Below are 25,389 nucleotides of genomic sequence, written 5' to 3'. Positions count from 1 at the left end.
TTTTCTGGTAGAAAACGTGATAACTTAACTATGCTAAACAGATGCATGGCGCCCATTTCTGAAGAAGTATTATGCCGTATTGAAAACCAGACTGGAGCGTATACTTTAACAATGTACTGGCAAAGAAGACACAAATTTGAACTAGGTTTATGAGTACTGATGTTGTGGCGAAGCATCCTACAGAGAAATGAAAGCCATCGTGAATGTGATAATGGTCCTGGTTTTCTGTTTGCTACATCGGTAGTACACATTTCTGTAACAACAGTCTTACAAATTTCAAAGGGATAATTCTGGTCGCTGCTTAAACCATCTGGTTTTTCCATTTCAGACACCAATTCAACGGGAATCTGTGTAAAGGAGACAATCCGTGAACGTTCACAATCCTCTAATTTCTTTCCGATGGGGCCGGAAAAAGCGTTAGGTCCGGGGGTCCAACCATCCAATTTGGTAACCAGTTGTCGAAATGGCAACTCGTTGGTATGAAGAAGGCGAATGAGGTACTGTAGTTCCTTTCCTAGGGATCTTTGTATCTGACTTATCACGCCGTTATCCCATCCCATGTTCGTGGCTTCACCATCGCTGCCGACTGCCTCAAGACTTGACACGTCATATTGGTTCTTCTGTAAAAGATCCAATATAGAGTCGGTAATATCCTTGCCAGTGCCTGGCTTAGGTGTGGCATGACCCAAGTATTCTGAACCGGGCTCCGATACAACTGTGATATGTTTTTCTGTAGCCTCACGTTTTCGTAATTTGTGTTAATTTTTTCTTGCACTAGAGTTGCATAATTTTTTCCGTCGAACTAGATACTTGTAACCGCCCGGCCTAGGCGAGCCTTTCCTTTCTGGATCTTTTCACCCAGTTTATCTTTTCCTCTTCGTACCTTGGATCTGTAAGAAGATTTTTGTCCTCTGGCTCTGATTTTGTCTGCCTGAAGTATGGCAGAAGCGATCAAAGCTACCTCTCTGTCCGAAGCTCCAGTTCTATACTCTGCCTCCGCTGTATTTTGAAGACAGATTCGCTTTAGGCTATATTTCTTTCTTTGTCGCGCCTCGAAGTCAGATCTCAACGTGCTTCCCGATTCAACAGCTTAGCTGGATTCCCCTGATGACGCCAGTATCTTTGACCTATGCTTATGCCTAATCCCACTAGTTTAAGTACTTGCTTCAACACTTCCAGCATCTTTCTTGGATGTTTGCCGTTAAATCTGCTCACTTTACGGGAAAACATCTTTGACAGAGATTTGCTTGTTCGGACGTCAATTTACCAATGCTTATTTTCCGTGCTGTCCTCTGGTCCCAAAGCAACTGGAAGTCTCGCTTTGGAATCCTGCGTGCCCTCTTGCAGTTGCAATCTTCGTTTTAAATTTGCAAGACGCGATACCAAAAAGAGACTTTCCCGCGTGTGCAACAAAACCTGCGCGAAGTGTTGCTTCTTATCCTTGTCAACTGAAATGTTTTTCTCTGGTGCGAAACTTACTATAAAATGTTTTCAACATGTCAAAAGCTCTCTTCTCTGAAACCACAGGAATGCTTGCTTTACGCCAAGTATGCACAACTCTTTGTCCAACTAGTTTACAAATGTCAGTCACTGGTAATTTAGTTACACTTTCATCACCAGTTAAAGCACTTCGCAACCAATGATAATGTCTCATAACGTCAGCGTATTTGGGTGACTGCACTTCAGTTATTTCACTTGGAGTGTCGAATAAGCTTAGTTTCACACTTTTCCGCGTTAGTCTGCTATTGTGATTTATTTCATCTTGCGTGCCATTGCTTCCGAACTTGGTAAGCAGAGTATACAAAATATCTGTGAATCGTATCGCACTAAGAATACTATAACTTTTGATACAATGCACAAACTCTCTGCCTTAACAGAAACAATAGCGAACCAAAACCGTTGAAACTTAAGCTGCAATAAGCTGGCTTGTTGGATTGGTTGGCCGAAGTACGCAATATTTATTCCATCGATGAACTTCGAGCGAGAATATTCTAGAAACGTGGGTGTATTTTCTGGAACCAACGAAGCGTGCGAGAGATGCTCGAAACTCATCGACGGAGCCGGACGTTGCGACGACGCTCGAAAAGCGTGGTTAAAGTAAGCAACCACGAAGCTGTGCAGCCTACCGCTAGATGGTATTTGCTTTCGGTGTACATAACAAGCGAAGAGTTGCCAAAAACAAATCATGTTATATCAAGAGCTATGCATATAATTATCGTTAAAGTGGTATTCCAAACAAAATCTGGACATTAATACCAAAAACTGAGCTAATGTGGCTTAACTTTGACACATTAACACTTTAATATTATTTACTGGCAATGCTACAAGTTTCTTTCAATAAAATAATTGTATTATAGCTATCAGATAACTCTAAAAACGACCACAAGGAGCTTGTCTGTCATTGATGTTGTGTGTGTTGCCTAACCAAATACTTAAAAAAACTTTAAGTCCGTTGGGGCAGGGTAAGAGGTTGTGCAAGAAAATATAAAGTCAGTAAGTTCGGTGCCACTAATGGCACATTTTCCCCCTAGCCTTCATCGAATTTCCAACAAAAGTGCAAAATGCTCCATCCTAATATATATATAATGGCGTGTTCAAATTATTAGACTCAACATTTAGTTTCTGAATATTTTACTGTTCTTATAATATTAGTTCAGAAAACGCGTTTTAACTTTGTCTAAATTCTGTAACTGTGTTTTAATTTCTTGTGCTCAAGGCGCATGCTTTCAACATCAATAAAACAAATGTGTACCTGACATTCAATATAAACACTATACAGTGTGTGTATCTACATTGGAGCAAAACATGAAATGGAATTCTTACAAGAAAATGATATTTTACACAAAGATTAATATTTCGTATGAAATCCATTATTCTTTATTAAATCTTTTATCTTTTGTGGCATACTACATACGAGATTAGCACATTTTGACATTATTCAACATCATGATTCAACAAATTGTTGCTCTTGTTGATCAAGTGATGTTTGGTTGTAATGCACTTCTTAACTTTTCCTTCATGAAGCTCCAAAGGTTTTCAATCGGGTTCATATCAGGACTATTGCCCAGCAACGGAAGAACAGTAATTTCTTTGTTATCGAAGATTTTTTTAACAGTTTTGACCCGGTGGCATGGGACTCCATCATGCATAAAGAAGTGAGCGTCATGAAACCAGGCTGCCGTCTGGGGAAGCAGTTCTGAAGAACTTGTAGTAATTCGTCTTTCTCCATTTTTCTCTTTTATGTAAGTTTCCCAGGCCCGAAGACAAACCTACACCAGAATGAGAGAAGTAGGATGCTTCACGGTTTGTAGGAGACATTCTAACTTGAATTCTTCCTCAGGTCGACGTCGCACATATTGTGAACATTCAAAAAGATACGAAGACACACGATTCATCACTGAAACATCTATTCTCCTATCATCAGCAGTCCAATTTTCTAGGCCTCGCGCCCACTCGAGGCGCTTCTTTGCCATTATTGGTGTAATTTTTGCTTTCTTTCTTGGTCCTAGTGCTTTTATTCCCTCAGCACAGAGAATCATTCGATCATTTTCAGGCGAAATGTTTACACCATACACAGCCATTTTTATGCTCAAGTCTTTAGAGGTTGCGTTTCTGTTTCACAAAGCAAATATTTTTTGATACCTCTTAGCGACAGCTTTGGATTCCGTCCAGAGTTCTCAGAACTATTCTGCTGATATATTTACTTCTACCTCATCGCAAAGGCGATTTTACTTACAGATTAATGCCCTACCACAATTGTAATAGCAATTTGTCGTTGTGTGTATCTTCCTTCCGCCAGAAATGTTTTGACAACTTTTACTTTACGCGGAGAAATATCTCTGCCTTTTTCCATTATGCCGTGATCACAAGACTTTGCAGAATAAAAGATTAATACGAAAACACGACACGATCACTTTAAACTGCTCCATTCGACCTGCTGAACGCTTTGAATGTCGTAAGTGCGTACGACTGCCACCACAATACTGCAACTAAAATATTGTAACTTCCCAGATAGCACAGAAAAAAATTTAAAAATGTTTAAAAATGTGCAAAGGCAAACTAAAAAGTTTGCAAAAAACTTGCCTTTTCAAATGAGAAAATTTGCCGAAAGTTCAATGCAAACAACGAAGTTGACGCTGGCTGAGTTTGCAGCAAAGTTGCCTCAGAAAATGAAAATATCTGCCAATACAAACGAAATGTTTGCGACTGCACAGCAAGAAAGTTTCCCAGGACTTTGCTGCAAATATTTTGTGCAAATTTTCTTGAAAAAATTTCCGAAAATGAGCTGATAAATTTGGCAAAAATATTAAAAGATTTGCAGCAACATTGCAGAAAGTGTTTTCACGATCGCAAGATCATGTTTGCTGCAAATGTATCAGGTAATGTTTGCTGCAAATTTATAAAGTGAAACCTAACTTTATGAAGCATCAGCATTTTTATAATGTGGATCCGTCTTTTCTCAGTGGCAAGCATTAAACATCTTTAGCTACTTGCAAAGATAAGAAACTTACGAACGATAAACGCACAGACAAAGGATATCGCAATTTATCTACTTACTCAACGATCATATTTTGTACTTCTCTCACACAAGTTCATAAAATAACGTCAGACTGCCTGGGTCAATAAAAACGTCTTGTTTTGATTTTTTAAAATTATCGGATTTGAAGCTTTAGAGAGACAATTAGGAAAATTTTTGAATTGTTAATTTTGTTTATTGAAAGGAATGATTTTAATTTGAACGGTAACTGGTTTATTGGCTGTTGTATTACAGGTAGTACAGTGGGTTACAATAAGGTATCTTATTCCCTCACGGGATACCGACTTTGCTACCCAAATCCACAGCTCATAAATTAGAGAGAGGAAAGAAAATGACTTACACTGTAGGTTTTAGTTCCATACTCCAGGAAGGTTAGCTTTTTAATTACTTTGTTGAGAAGATTTACTGCGAAGAACGGCGATGAGAGTGAGAGTGAGTGTGAGATGCCCCCGCTGCTCCAACCCACTTTTTATTTGGAATTTTATATTTGTTTTTTGTTTTATTTAGTTATTAAAACACTTTAATAGTTATTTATTTGAAGGTTGGGTTTTAGCATGCGGGGTCAGGTTTTATTTGGTTACATACTGGTTTTTGTTGTTTTTAGTTATTTTTATATTTTAAACTGTTTTTAATGCTTAAAAATAACAAAAACAAATTTTTGTTTGTCCTTCCTGGCGGGTACATAACAATCTGATAAGAGACCAGTGAGTTTATTCTGGAGTTCTCTGATGTATTGTTTTTTTTCTCGATTCTCACTTTCCGCTTGTTTTGTCACAGTTGATGTAGCGCAGTGAATTCTGGGTACGATGCGCGCGCACTCGGTAATATCATCACATATTTGCTTTCAGCAAGTTTTCGAAACAAGTTTTTTACAGAGTTGCAAACTGTTTGCGACGGCAAACTTTCAACGCTATATTTTCAAAAAAGATGCAAGTTAATTCCAGTGGTGAATTTATTTTTACAAATCAGCTAAAATTTGCAGATCATATTGAAAGCTTTTAATAAATATTAAGAAATTTTGCCTTCGCAAACTTTCAGATTGTTTGCTCCACTAAACGAAGCAAAAATTTGCCGCAAGTATTCGTGCTATCTGGGTTGTTGATAGAAATCACAATAGCTGTTTAAAAATAAAACACCACTTTCAGAACTACCTACCATTAATAACATTGATAAGTTAGGCTCTCTTGTAGCCTTGCAGGATGATCCAATTGCTCGTTTACTATTCCACTACAGCTTATTATTAGAAATTGAGAACAAAAGGGAAAACTTAGGAGTTTAAAGTAGTATTTCTCAAAAGAGGCGTAATCGTTTTCAAATTAGAAACCGGATAAAAGAGCTATTGGGAGCAGTAGATTATTTAAAGAACGTTTAAGATGTTATGATCTGTTACACTTCTTCGCTATTATTGTAGGAAGACCATTACGCATTTTACAAATTGTCAAAGGTTCAGACTTTCTTATAAATAATAATACAGACTTTCCAATGCTGATGTAATGATTTAAAATTTTCTCTGGTTCTTACACTCGTCCATGCAACTTTTATCACATGCTTGGATTGAGTTCAAATGACTGGGTCTGTTCAGGACAAGTGCACTCACTAAAGGGGCACTAGGGTTGATAAATGGTAAAAAGGTCTTTCTAAAATAGGAAATCCTTTCATAGCTAGCTATCATTGTCTTCTAGCATAGAGTAAGTGTAGATGCATTATTGACATTTATATACGGTAAGAGTTTAAGTTTGATTTTAAAACTTTGTTAAAACAATATCATGAGTGTGTGGGCACCAAAAATTCAACATTTTAAAATTAATTTTCACAACTGGACTACCACTAAAACGAATGATGATAAAGATAACTTAAAATTCTACGAGAATAAGCAGTGCTACTTTAGAATGATATTCGGAAATAAGGAAGAAAGTGTTGATAATGGAGCTAAAGAATCGTGGAATGAAATAAAATTGTTCTAAACGAGAAAAACACCAAAAAGACCCTTGTACACGTTGTTTCGCCTCCACTAAATGTACTTGGAGGAAGTCGAATTGTACCAGAGACACAAAAGAATAGAAATGAGCGTTCTATATCAAAGCACCACGACCCGATTTTAATTAACTTGCTGGACACGAGATCGTTATGCTACGAGAACGGACATTCAGATTTTCCTTTTAAACAGTCGGTTCGTTGTTTTTATATAACCCGTAGATTTTGCTCTGTAACGATTCGTCTTTCTTTTGGATCCAGGGGGCCACGAAAAATGGACTCGTCCAAGAATGTTGGAAAGAAAAACGAAAAGAGAAATACATGTAAAATAATAATTATATGTATTGTTAAATATTGTGAGTTAAAAATGTCTCAGTGCAAGAAATTTTACAAAAAGTGAGGGAGCATTTTTTTTGAATGTGTGGAATGTGACGCGAATTATCTTTGAAGACTTCGAGATCATTTTTGTGAAATCAGTTTTTAATTTGGTTAATCGGTTCAAATGTTTTAATCGAAAATGTAGAATTCGGTTAGTGTGCTAAAGTTACATTTTTGAAAACTTTAAAACAATGAGCATTCTTTCAACGAAATATCTGTACCTTTATTGCTTCATATGGAAAATAATACTGTGATTTTATTTTCTTAATTTAATAAAAAAACACAATACGATCTAATGGAATCATCAAGTGACGGTTCAAGTGTTCCATCGTTTGAATCAACCAAATCAGATAAAACTAATACCACAAGAAATGATCCAGTTGCCAACATTAGCAGGCCTAGTAATGGCCATTCATCTACTACTACTTAATCTACGAATGTGTTACCATGTCCTCACTGTGGAAAACATTATGCGAATCCCAGAGGATTAGCTATACACATAGGTAAAAAGCATCAGGTTATAAATGGGGACGAAGACTTGTCATGTCGATAATAATAGCTAACCTGATCATAAAACTACTGTACTAACATCTCTAACCGCAATAAAGGCACACAGAAATTATCATTGTTTAACCTGGGCAAAATGGTAATATCGTTAAGGTCCTCAACACATATTTTAAGGCGTGTCCCTCGAGGTGCACGAGCTGCAGTTGCTGATGCACTTGCCGATGTGTTACTTCAAGTAACTATTTCAAACGACGAAAAAGATAGGATCAACTTGTTTCTATTTCCATTAGTTGCACTAACCGCTCCCAAAAAATCAGAAAATATAAAGAACCTTACTTCCTGCGTAAAACAAACAGTTCGTCTTTGGTGTGAGGTAGGTATTGACGCCTTAACCTGGCATCCAACAAAGATCAAGAAATCTCTTCCAAAACAGAATGTTTCCAATCTTAAGATTGTAGAAAACAAACTTGCAGATGGTGACATCCGTGGAGCAGCCCGTCTACTAATGTCAGATGATACTGTTGCAACCGGCGATATTTCTGTGTTTGAGACGCTATTAGAGAAGCATCCAGCCCACCCTGGTCAATTTATTTTACCGAATCTTCCTGATGACCAAAAGAGCTGTCAAGGAGTTTCGATTAATGAAGCTAAGGTAGCTATTAATTCTTTTCCATCTGGTAGCGCGGGAGGTCTCGATGGTCTTCGCCCTTCTCAAAGATCTCCTATCCTGTCCAGTACTTGGATCGAAGGAAAAGCTCTTAAAATCATTATGCGATCTGTTCAATTTAATTATTGCAGGAAAAGTCCACTTAGAAGTTCAGCCATTGTTTTTGGGAGCCAAACTTACTGCTCATAAAAAGAAATGTGGTGGAATTGGACCTATCGCAGTCAGTAATGTCTGGCGCAGAACAGCAGCCAAAATTATATGCTTCAGAACACGAGAGCATTTTAAGAACTTTTTGTCTCCCCACCAACTTGGTGTTTGTATTCCGAAAGGAGCCGAAGCAGCTGTACATGCAACCCGCGTTTATTTTTCTTCCATTCACAATGCTCCTAAAGCTATCTTAAAGCTGGATTTTCGCAACGCATTTAACGAACTTCGCCGGGACTCCATGCTCACTACAGCCTTGAATGAATTTCCTTCAATCTATCCATATGTTTACCTATGTTACGCTCAACCCAGTGATATTTTCTTAGGTGAAGACACTATTTCTTCCCAGAGAGGAGTACAACAAGGCGATCCCCTGGGCCCAGTACTCTTTGCAATAACCATTCATTCCTTAGTTAAATCAATCAACATTGAATTAAACATTAGGTACTTGGATGGTGGGACTATCGCTGATGAACCTGATGTAGTTCTTTCAACTCTAGAACAAATAAATGAGAAGGCATCTGCACTTGGTCTACATTTGAATTTTTCAAAGTGTGAAGTTTGATTTGTTGGATCAGATGAAGCCAAGTTCGACCTATTATTTAAAAAATTGACTAAGCTGCCCCAGGAATACGTCTTCTAACTAACCATAATGCTTGTCTTCTAGGCGCCGCTCTCACAAAGGAAGCATTTACCAATGTCCTGTTAAGCAAAATATCGAAGTTAGAATATTTTTCGTCTCGTCTCGTCTCATTCTGTCCATTTGTCTCGTCTCGTCTCATTCTGTCCATTCAGCTTTCTTTCTTCTACGTGCCTCTTTATCGATCCCTCGTTTAAACTACTTCTTAAGATACTTTCCATCTTGGAATGAGACTCCACAACTGGAAAAATATGATCTTATCCTTAAAATGGGTCTTGAGTCAATTTTGAACTGCTCCTTGAGTGACGACTCTTGGATGCAAGCATCCTTACCTGTTGTATTATTAGGTCTTGGTATTCGACGAACCGTTGATATGGCGATTCCTACCTTTTTAGCGTCCTACTACGAATCTCTTCGTTTATCGTGGATCTTGCCTGGACCCAGATGAAACAGTTCAAGAAGGCTCAAGTAAATGGATAAATATAACAGATACGGCCTTCCAGAAATCAGCAAAAGAGGTTTTCAGGCATCTTGGTACACACCAATAGCAGCACATTTTCATGAACTTCTTTTACAATCCGTCACTGTTCCTCAGGATAAAGCTAGGCTTCTTGCTGCGTCATCCCCCCATGCTGGGGCATGGTTAAATGAGTTACCTTCTTCCCAATTATTTTCACATGTCTAATGAAAACTTCCGAATCTCAGTAGCCTTAAGACTAGGTTCAGATGTTTGTGAGCCACATCTTCATCCAGCTTGCGGGGATCAAGTTACCCAACGCGGCCTACATGGCCTCTCATGCATGAAGAGCATAGGCACGAACACAGACATTCACCTGTTAATGACATCGTTTTGCGAGCCCTCACAACGGCAGGAATTCCTTCCATTCGTGAACCGTGAGGCTGTTGTCGTTCTGATGGTAAACGATCTGACGGCATGACATTAATACCTTGGATGAGAGGCAAATCACTAGTTTGGGATTTTACATGTTCGGACACATTTGCCCATTCAAACCTCCCATTGACTGTTATGAATTCTTGCGAAGTTGCTGGACGTAGAGAGGCAGAAAAGGAAAGGAAATACAACGATCTCCTCGAAAAATTTATTTTTGCTCCAATATCCATCGAGACCAGTGGGGTTTGGGGTTCTAAAAGCCTTGATTTTATTAGAGAGGTAGGCAGACGCATATCTATCGTTTCTGGAGATGTTCGTTCAGCGTCCTTCTTAGTACAACGTATATCCATTGCGTTCTGTGGCGGTGACAGCCTTCAGAGCCGCCACTGAAATTCATTTCCATCAGTGTTCTCTGTCGAGATATCCAGAGGACTAGAGGATTTTGAAGAACAGCTGGAATTGGATAGTAAAATAATAAAAAAGAAAGATTATAAAATGGCGTGTTGTAAAAGCATGATTAAAAGGACTTTATTAAAAAAGAAAGAAATTCAGGAAGGAAAAGAAAAGAATAAAAATGTATGGTTGATTACTTTTTCATTGGAAACTTGTGTTCAACAAAAATGTTTTATTCTTTTTTTCTACTTTTGCAGGGGTGCCCACAAGGGGGGGCTATGACGCAAACTGCGTCATTGAAATATTTGGGGGGGTTAAAAATCTATATAAATATGTTTGATGGGGGGGTAAAATTAATCGAAAAGAAGATTTTTTCATGGAAGAACACCTACGGATAGACAATTGGGGGGGGTGCGTCATGGACATAAGGGGGGGTGGGCACCACTGACTTTTGTGTGTGTAAATAGCAATGAGTGTAAAGTCAAGGTGTTCTCCTCTGGGCACGCGGCCGCGAGCCGCGAGCCGCGTGACGTATGACGTAACGCGTGTTGTTTTCGTTTCTGCCGGCTCGCTGTTGCTGCCTTGAGTTGAAGCCTTGGATTGAAGCAGCTAAGATCTAATTCAGCAAGAAAAGAGTAGAGAGAATGGAGTACTGAAGTTCCTTATTGTCTACAGTCCGTGTATTCGTTTCTTTCTTTCTTTTTTTTAATCTACGAAACTTGAAGGTTCCGAGGTTAAGGAAGTTGATCGAAATTGCTTTTGCCATTGAAGTATTTCTTGGAGAATTTGTCTTTTGAACCTGGATCGATTCCTTTGAGCTGAGGTTTGATGAGTGGTGAAGGGGATTGGCCCAGCTGTTACTTTCTTTGGTAAGTACATGTTTCGTAATTCTCTTTGGTTTGTTGGTTACGTTTTTATTTGCCTTTAAATTCTAGTTGTTAATTAATTTTGTCCATAGGATCGACTTAGGCAGCTGAGAATTTTTGGTTGAATTGTTAGTCTTTCTTTCATTAGATTTTTGACTGGTTAAATTTCGTTTGGCTATTTAAATATATTCTACATTTTCGTAAGTAATTAAATCCTCCTCGATTAGGATCATTAGCCTTTGGAAACGAATTCGACTAACGATTTATTTTGCCATTTGTTTTTGGGAACTTTGATCATTACGTGATTTACGGGAATTTGACCGAAGAATTTTCTTTCGTTTTGATATAGGAAGATCCGTACTCCATTTGCAGGTATTCAACCAAATGAAATTTGAGTAAAATCCTAATTTGTGAAAGAATTTTGTATATAATAGTTCTAATGAAACTGTGTAATTAGTCAATTGAATATTAATTATCAGACCGTAATTATCAGAACTTGCTAGTCATTTTATTATTCAAGTTTGTTCAAAAAAATTGTTGCTGTTAAAGTCATTAAAATTATTGTTATTGAGTGAGTTTTTTTTAAATTTGTTAAATAAATTGTTTACTCATTGGAATTATTAATCTTTCTGAATTTTCAAATATATTTAATAATAATCGTCGTCTGGAATATATATTAGTATTTAGAATAAGATTATTTACTGACTTCAAGTGTATAACATTCAAGGAATCTTAGCGAATTGCGCCCTGCAACACCGAATTTTCACGACGGGATTTTTTGCCTTATTGGAAGTTAAATTTCCGCTTGTTGATTAACGGCTGTAAGGTGCGCTACAAGATCCAAGGCTTCAACTCCATTAACCTACTACATTCGTTGTTTTCAAGCTGGTAGTATTTGAAAAGTAGGTTTGTATTAAGAATTTGGATTCTAGACGAGGTCAGTAAATTACAGTTAATTAAAAATTGTTCAATGTATTGAAATTATTACGGTGCTTTCTGAAAAAAAATAGGTTTTCGGGAGTCACTTGCTGGCGGTTGATTGCGAGCGGGGAGGAGCTCTTAATTGCTATAAGCAGGTCTATCGTAGTTGCTATTAGAATCAAACAGTGGTTTTTGTGAGAATTATAGTGCCTTGTAGTTGGTTTTTGTTTGGAATTTTTGTAGTTAGTGTAGTTAGAAATTCTTATTTATATAGTTTATGTATTTTTGTTTAATATTAATAGTATTAATTATGTCTTCCAATAATGATGTTTATATTGAAATGCCAGAAGAAAGTTTAAGCGAAAACTTAATTACGTTAGATCAAACCGGAATGGTTGACATTATTAGAAGTGTGATGAATATGAGTTTAACGCCGCCGAATCGTGATTCATTGCTTTTTGTTAATCGAAACAGCATTAGCTCAGAAAGTAATAGAGATTTCGGAAATGGGTCTGGATTAGGAATTAATTATTACTCAGATAGTAGTAGTTTGAGTTTAGAGAATCCTCCAGTAAATAAAATTAGCAGGATGGCTCAACCTCCTACCCCAATTAATAGTTTGTTTGATGGAATTAGGTTTGAACCCGATATGCCTTCAATGAGAGGGATATTAAGGGCTAATATAATTGAGCCGAGAGAGTCTGTAGGATTAAATCCTCAGGCGGGAATCGAACATAGAAACAATTATCCTGTAAGAAACACTTCCGGAGTAGAATGTTTGGAAAATAATATGCCATCTAGGCAAGTTGATTTTGACTTGACTAATGTTAGTAGTACTCAGGGTGCGAGTCCATCAAAGGTTACAAACTATCAGAGAATAGGAAACTATTATAAACGAGTAGCTGCAATAAAGAATTCTACTCCAGTTGGAAATTGTCGTTTGGGATTGATTGGAAATGTGTGTGAAAACTCTCGAGGTGAAGGTAGTTTATCGAGGAAAGAGCAATCGAGCTCCAATGAGTATTTTCCTGGAATTTTTCCGAAGCATTTGTGTGATCAATATCTTTTTACAAAAACAACTGAGCTGTTAGATTCTAAATTAAAAAACTTTAAAAATATAGACGGCAAGAACAGTTTAATAGTTTCTGAAATTTTGTTGGCACTTGAAGAATTTAATGAAAACTCGAATTATTCAATGAGTCTGGTGTATTGTTCCTTATTGAGTAAATGTGAGGGAGAACTTCTGATTGAAGTTCAGCGGGCTATTCAACTTAACGTTCCTTGGAAGTTGTTTAGAGCTAGGATTTTTGATAAATTTATTTCAAAAACAGTTAAACATTCTTTGATTGCTGATAGATTATATAGAAAACAGAGATTAAATGAGGCGGTTGAACACTTTGTTAATGATATTTACTTCACTTCATTAGTGTTAGATTGTAATAGTGAGGAGTTACAACTTATTAATATTATTCTTGACGGGATGAATCCAGCTGTCAGGTTTAAAATGCTAAACTTTCATATTCCTGGAAGTATTATAGAACTTAGAGAGCGAACTGAAGAATATTCTAAAATATTTCGAAATCAACTTGAATATAATAGGAAAATAGGAATAAAAACCAATACGTTTAATGCTAATTTAGCTTCAGCTGCTTCATCGAAAATTTTTGGGAGGAATAATCATGAAAAGAAAGTTGAAAATAATGTAAAGAGTAATTATACTTCTGAAAGGAAAGAATCTGATTCACTGATAAAATCCAATGCTCGGTATGATAGTTTAAATCGATCGGGAGTAGTTCCGGCACAGATGGACAATGTGGTGGCAACCTTCGTTAAGGCTTTAATTAATAATAAACTTGTTAATGTCTGCATTGATAGTGGATCTTCATATAATCTTATTACTAAAAGATTAATTGAACGTTGTGGGTTGGCGCACTATCATGTTGAAACCAAACCATTAAATATTCGTGCACCTCTTGGATTGACTTACATAAGTGAAAGGGAAATAACTGTTACCATTAATTTATCAGGATGGTTTGAGCGTGTAAGATTTTTAGTGGTTTCGGAGTTACCATGTGACTGCTTACTAGGTACACCATTTTTAAAAAATACTTCGTCTTTAGTGGATTTTGCTAAAAAGAGATTACTATTACGCAATGGTAGGAAATCGGTTCTATTGCAATTTGGTGATTTTCCTTTGAAAGAAAGTGAAAGATCATTGTCGACCTCAACGGGATTTAAATCAGGACATAGTGCCGGCCACCGAAAGGAGATTGAAGGAAGTGATGTAAATGATTTTAGGAAAATACCTTATTATTTTTTCGAGACATTTCTGGTATGAAAGGGTTTACATCAGGAAGTCGTGCAGGCCATTTGGACAATTTCGATGATTTATCTGAAGAGTTTAGGCGTGATTTAAGACCAGTTGACATGAAATGCGAGATTGGTGTTCAGTGCGAGATCGAATTAGCGGAAATTGAACGACATCTTTTGGAGATTACTGTACCATCTCAAGATCAGTTAAGGGGACTTAAACAATTCATCGAATGTAAAGACCATGTGGATGTACCAAAGAATTATGAGGGTACTAAAGAACTGTGTCATTTAGATAATCCGAGTTTTTCTTCGGTTGATCCAATAACATTTTGGGAACAAGGTGGTGCGAGTGCAATGTCATCTAATGGAAATGAGGAAGAACGACCAGTGGTAAATCCTATAGTTAATATGGGATATTTGGTTGATGATAGACAGGATATTAAGTCAAATTCAAAGGTTGAGGAAAAAGTTGTCTCTTTTCATGAGGATCCTATTGCAGAAAGACATTGTGTTCAATCATCAGGTCAGAAAAAGATGAGGAAGAAGAGGAAAAAGAAGTCAAAGCAGACACTAAAGGAAGATGGTTCACAAATGATGGAATGTATTGCGGCGGTCCAAAAGGATGTAGTTGATAGTGACTCTACTACTTCAGATATTGATTTGGAACAATCAAAGAATTTTTGGATTTGATTAAGAAAAATGAAAAACAGTTTTCGGTTCCGGATAATATTGAAATTTCGAAAGTTAGTTCCGGGAATAATAATAATAGTAGTTTAGGGAATTCGAATTACTTGGATTGTTGTGATGATCCAGAAGTTTTGGAGTTTGTCAGTGAATTGCGTTCAAGCTTTTCAGATGTTATAAATGATAAAATTGGTTGTATTAAAGACTTTGAAGCTAAATTATATCTTAAGGAAAACAAACCTTTCAAAGAATCTCCTTTTCCGGTTGCTAAAAATAAGGAAAAAATTTTCTATGATTGTATTAAAGATCTTGTATCCCAAGGTATTCTAGTACAGGTGGATCACTCAAATTATGGTAGCAGCTGTTTCCTAGTAAAAAAATAAGAATGGGACACATCGTATTGTTGGGAATTTTTGTAATGCTAACAAGCTTATAAGTGACGATGTGTTTCCTTCGCCTAATTTGGAGGAATGCTTGGCTAGTTTAGCGGGGAAGCGTTGGTTTTCATCGATTGACTGGACCAAGGCATATTTCCAAATCCCCCTTCATAAAAGCTCTCGAGAGATAACTACGATTGTTACTCCTCGTGGAAGTTATCAGTTTACTCGAGTACCAGTTGGTATAAAGACCGGTAGTTGCATTTTGGCTCGAGCAATGGAGAATATATTGGGTGATTTAAAAGATCAAGGCGTAAGGATTTATTTTGATGATCTGCTGGTAACGACAGATACCTTAGAAGAACATAAGAGGGTACTTAAATTAGTGCTAGAAAGATTAAGGAAACATGGAGTTACTATTTCTCCAGAGAAAAGTTTTTTCTTTAGGAAAAAGATTAAATATCTGGGTTTCATAGCAGATGGGGAGACAATTGAGCTCGATCCATCTACAGTTACTGCAACTAAGAATATCCCTCCTCCTCGTAATAGACGTGGGGTTCAAAAAATTTGTGAACTTTTTTCATATTACGCGAGGTTTGTTAGTGGGTTGCAAGAAATAATGGCACCTATTAGTGAATTGAAATCACCTAAAAGACCTTTTGTTTGGACACATGAACACCAGAAAATATTGAATAAATTGAAGGAGTTATTGATTGAAAATGTCGTTTTGAAGACTCCTGATCTATCGAAGAAGTTTTTTGTTCATATTGATGGGTCAGGGAAAGCGATCGGAGGCCTAGTATCACAATTGGATCAGCATAATAACTTGGCCCCAATCGCGTTCTATAGTAAGAAATTAACGGAAGCGGACCGTCATAGAAGTATCTATGAAATAGAATTTATTAGTTTGGTAAAAACTATTTATACATTCCGCAACTATCTTGTCAATGACTTCGTGGTGTTCACAGATAATAAGGCTCCTTCCTGGATACTCGGAAATTCGAAGAGACTCCTTAAATATGGACCTTTGGTTGAAACTCTGCCAATTTAACTTCACGGTTAAGCATATTAGATCCCACGAGAACATAGTTGCCGATTTCCTGACACGTTGTTATGATCCCTATGAGTTTGCGCAAGTAGATGGTCCAGTTGGTCTTGCTATTATGAGGAAAAATTTAAAATTGCAAATAGTTGGAATCTTCCTCTCGTGAAAGAACCAATTGAGGTTTTGCAGAGAGAAGACGAAGAATTAAGAAATATTATGGAAAGAATTGAATATGGGGAAAACGTTAGAAATTATATTATGAATAAAGGAATTTTGATGAAGAAAAGTAAAGCCTTAACCTTTCCATATAAAATAGTAATACCTCAACATTTGCAGAAATTGATTATTGAATATTTTCATGACCAACATTTCACCGGGGGACACCCAGGGATTTTCCGGACGCTAAAAAAGGTGATGCGTCGTTATACATGGGGAACTATGGTAGAAGATGTGAAAGAATACGTAAAAACGTGTCCTAAATGTCAGCTAATAAAAGATAATAATCAAAAGAAAATGGGACCTTTAATTTCTAAATTTGCAAAGAGAGTTTTTGAGAACATAATGATTGATATAATTGGTCCTCTCCCTGCCTCCAATGGATATAAGTTTATCCTAATTGGAGTGGATAATGCTTCACGGTATGTCTTTCTTGAGAAATTAAGGAAATTAAGTTCTCAAACAATTTGTAATCTCCTTCTTGAAGTTTTCAGTAGACTTGGCCTCCCTGAGTCACTTTCTACTGATAACGCTTCTGTCTTTGTATCAAACCATTTTAAAACTTTCCTTTTTGGTTTGGGTATCGAGCATATTAGAATAAGCCCGTACCACGCTGAGGCAAACATTTCGGAGAGATTCGTGAAAACCTTAAAAAATTATCTTCGTTCATATTGTTATGATAAGCAAGTCAGCTGGTCGCGGTTTATTCCCGAGCTGCAGTTCACTCTTAACCTATGTGAGCATTCTGGGTTAAAGTCTATACCATACGAGCTATTTTATGGACGTCCAATTAACACCCCACTTGAATCTCGATGGAAGATTAATAATCCAGAAATTATGAATTTTAATAATACCGAAATTTGGAATCGAGCTCTTGTCAATATGGAAAAGTCTTGGATGAATAGAAGGAAATTATTTTCAAAGATAAGAGGTCCAGTTGTTGTTAAGGTTGATGATCAGATTTTGATCAAATGTCACATTAAATCCTCTTTGTCTGAGAAGATAACGAGGTCATTGAGTGTGAAGTGGGAAGGTCCATTTATTATTAGAAAATTTTTAACTCCTAACACTGTGTTGGTCTCTGATTTGGAGAATTCGAGAGACTCCTTCAGAAGAGTTCATGTCTCTGAACTTAAGAAATATTTTCCTAGAAGAAATGAAAATGCAGGTAACAACTGACTTCCGGAAAGCTATTGAATTGTAGTAGAATTGTGAAGTGATATAAATTAAGTCTTATGCTTGAATTATAACGAATTTTTAAAGTGTATTTGTAGTTTTATTAATTGTAAAGTTTGGAAAAATTTTTAAATTTGTTTGAAAAGTTTGAATCTTAATAATTTTGTGAAAGATAATATTAAATGTAACATTTTGGAAGAATTTTAAATAGTTTTGCGCAAAACAATAAAGGAAAATTTAAATGAATATTCAAATTAATGGAGTAAATAAAATTGAAAGAATTCTAGAGTTTTAAAGTGTAAAAATTTTAAGTTGTTATGTCCAAATTCATTTGTAAAAATTATAACTAAAAAAAATGAAGTTGAAAAATATTTATGTGAATGAAAAATTTTGATAAATTATCACTAATGCGTCTTTATGTTGTAATTTTTTTATGAGTTTTCCAGCTTATAGATTTCCCAGTCCAGATTGTGACAGAAAAATTCTGCAGGAATTTTTCCATCGAGGGTGGGAGATCTGTGGCGGTGACAGCCTTCAGAGCCGCCACTGAAATTCATTTCCATCAGTATTCTCTGTCGAGATATCCGGAGGACTAGAGGATTTTGAAGAACAGCTGGAATTGGATAGTAAAATAATAAAAAAGAAAGATGATAAAATGGCGTGTTGTAAAAGCATGATTAAAAGGACTTTATTAAAAAAGAAAGAAATTCAGGAAGGAAAAGAAAAGAATAAAAATGTACGGTTGATTACTTTTTCATTGGAAACTTGTGTTCAACAAAAATGTTTTATTCTTTTTTTCTACTTTTGTGTGTGTAAATAGCAATGAGTGTAAAGTCAAGGTGTTCTCCTCTGGGCACGCGGCCGCGAGCCGCGTGACGTATGACGTAACGCGTGTTGTTTTCGTTTCTGCCGGCTCGCTGTTGCTGCCTTGAGTTGAAGCCTTGGATTGAAGCAGCTAAGATCTAATTCAGCAAGAAAAGAGTAGAGAGAATGGAGTACTGAAGTTCCTTATTGTCTACAGTCCGTGTATTCGTTTCTTTCTTTCTTTTTTTTTAATCTACGAAGCTTGAAGGTTCCGAGGTTAAGGAAGTTGATCGAAATTGCTTTTGCCATAGAAGTATTTCTTGGAGAATTTGTCTTTTGAACCTGGATCGATTCCTTTGAGCTGAGGTTTGATGAGTGGTGAAGGGGATTGGCCCAGCTGTTACTTTCTTTGGTAAGTACATGTTTCGTAATTCTCTTTGGTTTGTGGGTTACGTTTTTATTTGCCTTTAAATTCTAGTTGTTAATTAATTTTGTCCATAGGATCGACTTAGGCAGCTGAGAATTTTTGGTTGAATTGTTAGTCTTTCTTTCATTAGATTTTTGACTGGTTAAATTTCGTTTGGCTATTTAAATATATTCTACATTTTCGTAAGTAATTAAATCCTCCTCGATTAGGATCATTAGCCTTTGGAAACGAATTCGACTAACGATTTATTTTGCCATTTGTTTTTGGGAACTTTGATCATTACGTGATTTACGGGAATTTGACCGAAGAATTTTCTTTCGTTTTGATATAGGAAGATCCGTACTCCATTTGCAGGTATTCAACCAAATGAAATTTGAGTAAAATCCTAATTTGTGAAAGAATTTTGTGTATAATAGTTCTAATGAAACTGTGTAATTAGTCAATTGAGTATTAATTATCAGACCGTAATTATCAGAACTTGCTAGTCATTTTATTATTCAAGTTTGTTCAAAAAAATTGTTGTTGTTAAAGTCATTAAAATTATTGTTATTGAGTGAGTTTTTTTTTTAAATTTGTTAAATAAATTGTTTACTCATTGGAATTATTAATCTTTCTGAATTTTCAAATATATTTAATAATAATCGCCGTCTCTAATATATATTAGTATTTCGAATAAGATTATTTACTGACTTCAAGTGTATAACATTCAAGGAATCTTAGCGAATTGCGCCCTGTAACATCGAATTTTCACGACGGGATTTTTTGCCTTATTGGAAGTTAAATTTCCGCTTGTTGATTAACGGCTGTAAGGTGCGCTACAGTTCGAACGTGGCAACGTTTCGTCAGTTCTTTTTACATTGCCGCCTGGAAGGGAACTGGAGGAGTTATTTCTTCTCTAGTAGAGTAAAGCGGGGCAAAATGTCGCACTTAATGTTCAGCATGCTATTGCTGCTATTCCAAAAACAATATTGAGATGATTCATAATTGTTATTTTTCTCGAAAGTCATGTGAAATGAATCGTTTTAAAAGGCATATATAAATATGATAAATGAATATATTGTTATGTTTTCTCCGTTAATTATTTTGAACTTCTGTGCATACAAATTCTGTAGTTACATTTTACTGATTATTACACTGTATTTCATATAAACATAAGTGAATAGAAGGAAACATGTAAAATAAAAAAAAATATTTAAAAAAATATAATAAAATATGATCACAAGTATTTTGGAAGCATCTCCATGATGATACGTGATATGTCAACACTTTTTCGAAGTGAAGTCTTTAAAAAAATAATTATATTTATTATTCTGGCTGATAATGTTTAATGACAATATTGAACTGTAAATCTCTGTTTATTCTCTTTAGATAAAATTTTATTTGTAGATTTAAAAAAAAGAAGAAATTATAAAAAGAACGTTTGAGTTGCTCAAAGAGTTGAACTGTTGGAGCAAGAAAAAGAATTGCGCGGATGGGGGCATGGCTTCTCACGCGAGGAAGGCTACTTGTCAACGAGCTTCCCGTTGCTCGCTGCCTGTTGCCTTACGACCCGTCAGAAGAGGAACGGATTGTCTTGTTGTGTCTCTTCGTTGTAGTTTAAATGTGCCTCATTAGTAGTGATTCTAAATGGAGACCTTACGAGCGTTTGGTTGTTGGTGCCAGTGAAGGCAAAAAGTAAGTTTCGCAAGTGCGTATAAAACGAGATGATATACTTAGTTTTCTATGGTTAAATTTCGTAAAGTTAATCTGATAAATAAGGCATTCTCTAAGATTGAGAAAAGAGCCGGACCAAGGAGCTTTTTCTTGGGGCCTATTTTATGCCCGCAGAAGAGTGAGTTCAGGGCATCTAATTGTGGATATTGTAGTTGCTGATGTATTTTTTGATTATTATTATTATTATTATTATTATTTTTTTGCGTTTGTGATGAGGTTCAGAGCAGTGTGTTTAATGCCGACAGTGAAAGTTTGCATGTATGATCTACTTTATTAATTTGCTCTATTTTGCCAGTTTAAAGTGGGTTCACATTGCCTTTTGTTTAATGGTTTTCGAAGAACCAACTTCTTGTATAAGTAATCTTTCTCTCGTGCGTGGATTTCGGTAGCAAGTGGTTAGTTTCTGCTGTACGAAAATTGGTCAAATTACGAGGAAACTTCCGTCTGGCATTGAGCAACCAAATTCACTCGTAATATAGGATTGGAAGGTTCAGACAAAAGAGACCAGTTTGAATGTCACTGCTACGTTATAAAGGTAATAAAGCCCACATTATTGAACGAGGTGAGTTGAAATTTTTCATTTATAGATAAATAGTTGTGTCACGTTTAGTTATGAGTATGTGGGGTTGTGTTTTCGCCTCTCAGTATTGTGGTTAGCGTGCCCGTTTTTAGCTTTAATTATTATCGTTCTAATGGAAAATTTCGTCGATTCCCAATTTAACGGCTTATACATGAACGGATTTTGACGCCATTGATTTCAATTCATGATCGACGAAAGTTTAATGGAAGCATCCAATGTTCCTGATAGTTTTTCTTTCAGATGTATTTTTCCTTGTAATATTAAGTTTAATGTTCAGAGATATTTAGACTCGCAAATTTGTGCTTGTTGACTATCCCTTTTCTCCAGCAGTCAAATCCTTTGTTAGCAATAATATTGAATTGAGAAAGAGTACAACTTCTTTGCTTTTTCTTGAAATAAGCAGATAATTTTTGCAGACAAATATTAATTCAGATTATCTCATACAGATATTTTTGAAATATTTCGTAATGAATCATATTAGTAAATTTGTTGAATTTTGCAATATTCAAACATGATTATTAATTCTTTGAATTATGAATTACCTGAATTTCGACATTTTAGTAATTCATAACTATTTAGAAAACGAATACAGGTTAGGAAATATGCTTTGATTAGGAGGTCAAGATTGTTAGTAATTTCAGTAACATAAAGAATAGGATATTTTTATTGTTGAAAATTAAGGTTTAAATATTTCTGCTAAAGAGATTTTGATTATCTTTTGATAAGGCTATTCAGATTAAATTATTTAGAATATATTAGTTCAACAGATGTACCATATTACTATATTGTTCTTAATGCGTATTAGTATTATTCTAACGCAATATGACACATATACTGCAACACATTTGTTTGAATAAAGTTGTTATTGAATATTCGAATTTTTGGACTTAGTTTGTAATTATATGTTTATTTCCCATTTCCTGTGTGAGCAATTGGAAATATTGAATCGGAAATTTTGCTTTGAGAATTGAACGAAACAATCTGGCCTATCCTCCTAGTCCCTTCTGTCGGGCTTGATTAACTAAGTTCGAATTGACATTATTTTATTTTTAATTTATTATTATTATCATTATCCGTGTAACGTGGGTTCCTGTCACCACGGCATGGCGCGTCTTCAGGTTGCGGATCGAGGAGAAGGCCTCTAGATATAGAGGTTAGCTGCGAATATACTGAATAAGCAGTCGCGGACAGACGACTAGGAGTGGTCCTCCAGCTTGGGAGTTTGGATAAGGCTAACACCCTCATCCTGTAAAAAAAGGTACTTGTTCAGAAACATTCACAAAAGCCTCGGACAAGGACTGATAACTTGGCACGACATCAGCAAAAGAAAATGGACATGAGATTTGGAACATGGAATATTAGAAGTCTTTATAGGGCAGGCGCGTTAAAATCTGTAACGAGTGAGTTAGAAAAATACAGGATGGACTTAGTAGGAGTTCAGGAAGTTAGGTGGGAAGGAAATGGATCTGATAATTCCGGAAATTTTACGTTCTTTTACGGGGAAGGAAATAAAAATCACCAGTTAGGAACAGGGTTTTTCGTTCACAAACGAATATTACCAGCAATTAAACGGGTTGAATTTGTTACTGACAGACTTTCTTTTATTACTCTTAAGGGACGGTGGTGTGATATTATTGTTTTAAATGTACATGCTCCAACTGAAGATAAGGGTGACGATATAAAAGATAGTTTTTACGAAGAAGTGGAACGGAAATTTGACCAACTCCCGCGATACCATATGAAGATTTTATTAGGGGATTTCAATGCAAAGGTAGGACGAGAGGATATTTTCAAACCGATTATAGGGAACGAAAGTTTGCATAAGGAAAGTAATGACAACGGTGTTAGACTCGTGAACTTTGCAACATCCAAAAACCTAATCGTGAAGAGTACAAAATTCCCACATCGCGACGTTCATAAATACACTTGGACATCACCAGACGGAAAAACACATAATCAAATTGATCACGTTTTAGTAGATAGAAGAAGACAATCTAGCATAATTGACGTCCGGTCGTTTAGAGGGGCTGATTGTGACACTGATCTCTACCTGGTAGCAGCGATAATACGGGAGAGATTATCGTTGAATAAAGGTAATACTCAATGTCCGAAAACGGAGAGATTTAATTTAAAGAAATTAGAAGAGAGCCAGGTAAGAGAGGAATACCAGATTGAAGTTTCGAGTAGATTCTCGGTTTTAGAAGACTCGGAGTGCACTAGTGTTGAGGATACTTGGATTGAAATTAGAGATAGCATTAAAAGTTCAGCAATAGAAAAATTGGGACACGCGGAAATACGTAGGAACAAACCATGGTTCGACCAAGAATGCATTAAACTAGCAGAGAAGAGAAAACAGGCAAAATTACGGTGGCTACAAAATCCGAATGAAAAAACTACACAAAATTTCGCAGATACCAGGCGGGAAACTTCCAAAACTTTTAGAACAAAGAAACGGGATTTTTTGAAAGCTAAAATTAAGGAACTTAAAGATAATAGTAAAAATAAAAATATTTGGGACATGTATAAGGGGATCAGCGAATTTAAGAAAACTTATCAACCTCGTGCTTATATATTAAAGAAATCTGACGGGACAGTTCTCACTGATACGGATAGCATCTTAAATAGATGGAAAGATTTCTTTGACGATTTGCTGAACACGCAGCCAAAAACTAATGTGCGTGGAGAAAAGGAGATACACACCGCAGAACCGGATATTCCAGAACCCAATCGAATAGAAGTGGAAGCCGCTATAAAGAAATTGAAGAAACACAAATCTCCGGGTGTAGATGAAAATCCGGCTGAGTTAATTTTAGCTGGAGGCGAAAAATTGTGGAACAAAATACACAAACTCATTCTCCTTATCTGGAACAAGGAAGAATTGCCACAAGAGTGGAAAGAGTCAATCATTGTTCCAATTCATAAGAAAGGCGACAAAACTGACTGTAATAATTATCGAGGCATTTCTCTTCTGTCAACATCCTATAAAATCCTTTCAAATATTCTGTTAGCAAGATTGACCCCATACGTAGATGAAATTATTGGAGATTATCAGTGCGGATTTAGACGAAATCGATCAACTATCGACCAAATATTTACCATTCGCCAAATACTCGAAAAGAAGTGGGAATACAATACCCCGGTACATCAACTATTTATTGATTTTAGAAAGGCGTACGACTCGGTTAGGAGAGAAACATTATACAACGTTCTTACAGAGCTTGGAATACCGAGAAAGCTAATTAGATTAATTAAGATATGTTTAGTGAATCCCAAAGTAAAGTCCGGGTAGGAAAATTTTTGTCCACGAGCTTCCACGTCGAAAATGGCCTGAAACAAGGAGATGCGTTGTCGCCATTATTATTTAACTTTGTGCTGGAATACGCCATAAGGAAAATCAAAGATAGCAGCCAGGGCCTAGAGTTGAACGGCATTCACCAAGTTATGGCATATGCTGATGATGTAAATTTAGTAGGGGATGATAGGAGAACAGTAGAAATAAATGCAGAGATATTATTAAATGCTTGCAGGGACATGGGTTTAGAAGTAAATGCAGAGAAACTAAATACATGGAAGTACGTCGGGACCGTAGTACGGCAAATTGTGGAGGCGTTAAAATATTAAATTATACATTTGATAAAGTGGATACTTTCAAATATTTAGGATCAATATTAACAGACGAGAATCATATTAACGAAGAAATGAGATGTCGACTAAAAGCAGGGAATTCGTGTTATTATTCGGTTCAAAATCTCTTGTCGTCGCGAATTCTGTCGAGGAATTTGAAGCTTAAAATATATAAAACGATAATCATGCCTGTTGTTCTGTATGGTTGCGAAACATGGTCGCTTACTCTGAGGGAAGAACATAGACTGAAAGTATTTGAGAACAGGATCCTGAGAAGAATATTCGGACCCAAGAGGAACGAGAATGGGGAATGGCGGAAGCTTCATAACGAGGAACTACATAGTTTATACGGTTTACCCAACATTGTTAGGGTCGTGAAGTCTAGGAGGCTTAGGTGGGCAGGTCATGTAGCTAGAATGGAAGGAAGTAGAAACGCTTTCAAAGTCTTGAC

General features: G+C 36.2%; 1 protein-coding gene across 1 annotated transcript in view; it reads left to right on the top strand.

Annotated features, from left to right (window-relative positions):
- Positions 1-16,959: 16,959 nt before the first annotated feature.
- LOC145685154 (pickpocket protein 11-like) overlaps positions 16,960-25,389 on the top strand; it is a 73,935-nt gene continuing 65,505 nt past the window's right edge. Inside the window, exon 1 of the mRNA XM_081757507.1 lies at positions 16,960-17,036. Coding sequence (XP_081613633.1) covers positions 16,960-17,036 — 77 coding nt within the window. The remainder of the gene's footprint in view (positions 17,037-25,389) is intronic.

The sequence above is a fragment of the Thermobia domestica genome, chromosome 5 (assembly GCF_964235325.1).
Source record: "Thermobia domestica chromosome 5, izTheDome1.hap1.1, whole genome shotgun sequence".
Taxonomy (NCBI): domain Eukaryota; kingdom Metazoa; phylum Arthropoda; class Insecta; order Zygentoma; family Lepismatidae; genus Thermobia; species Thermobia domestica.
The sequence above is the reverse complement of the archived record's forward strand: the minus strand, read 5'-3'. Positions and strand labels throughout refer to the sequence as shown.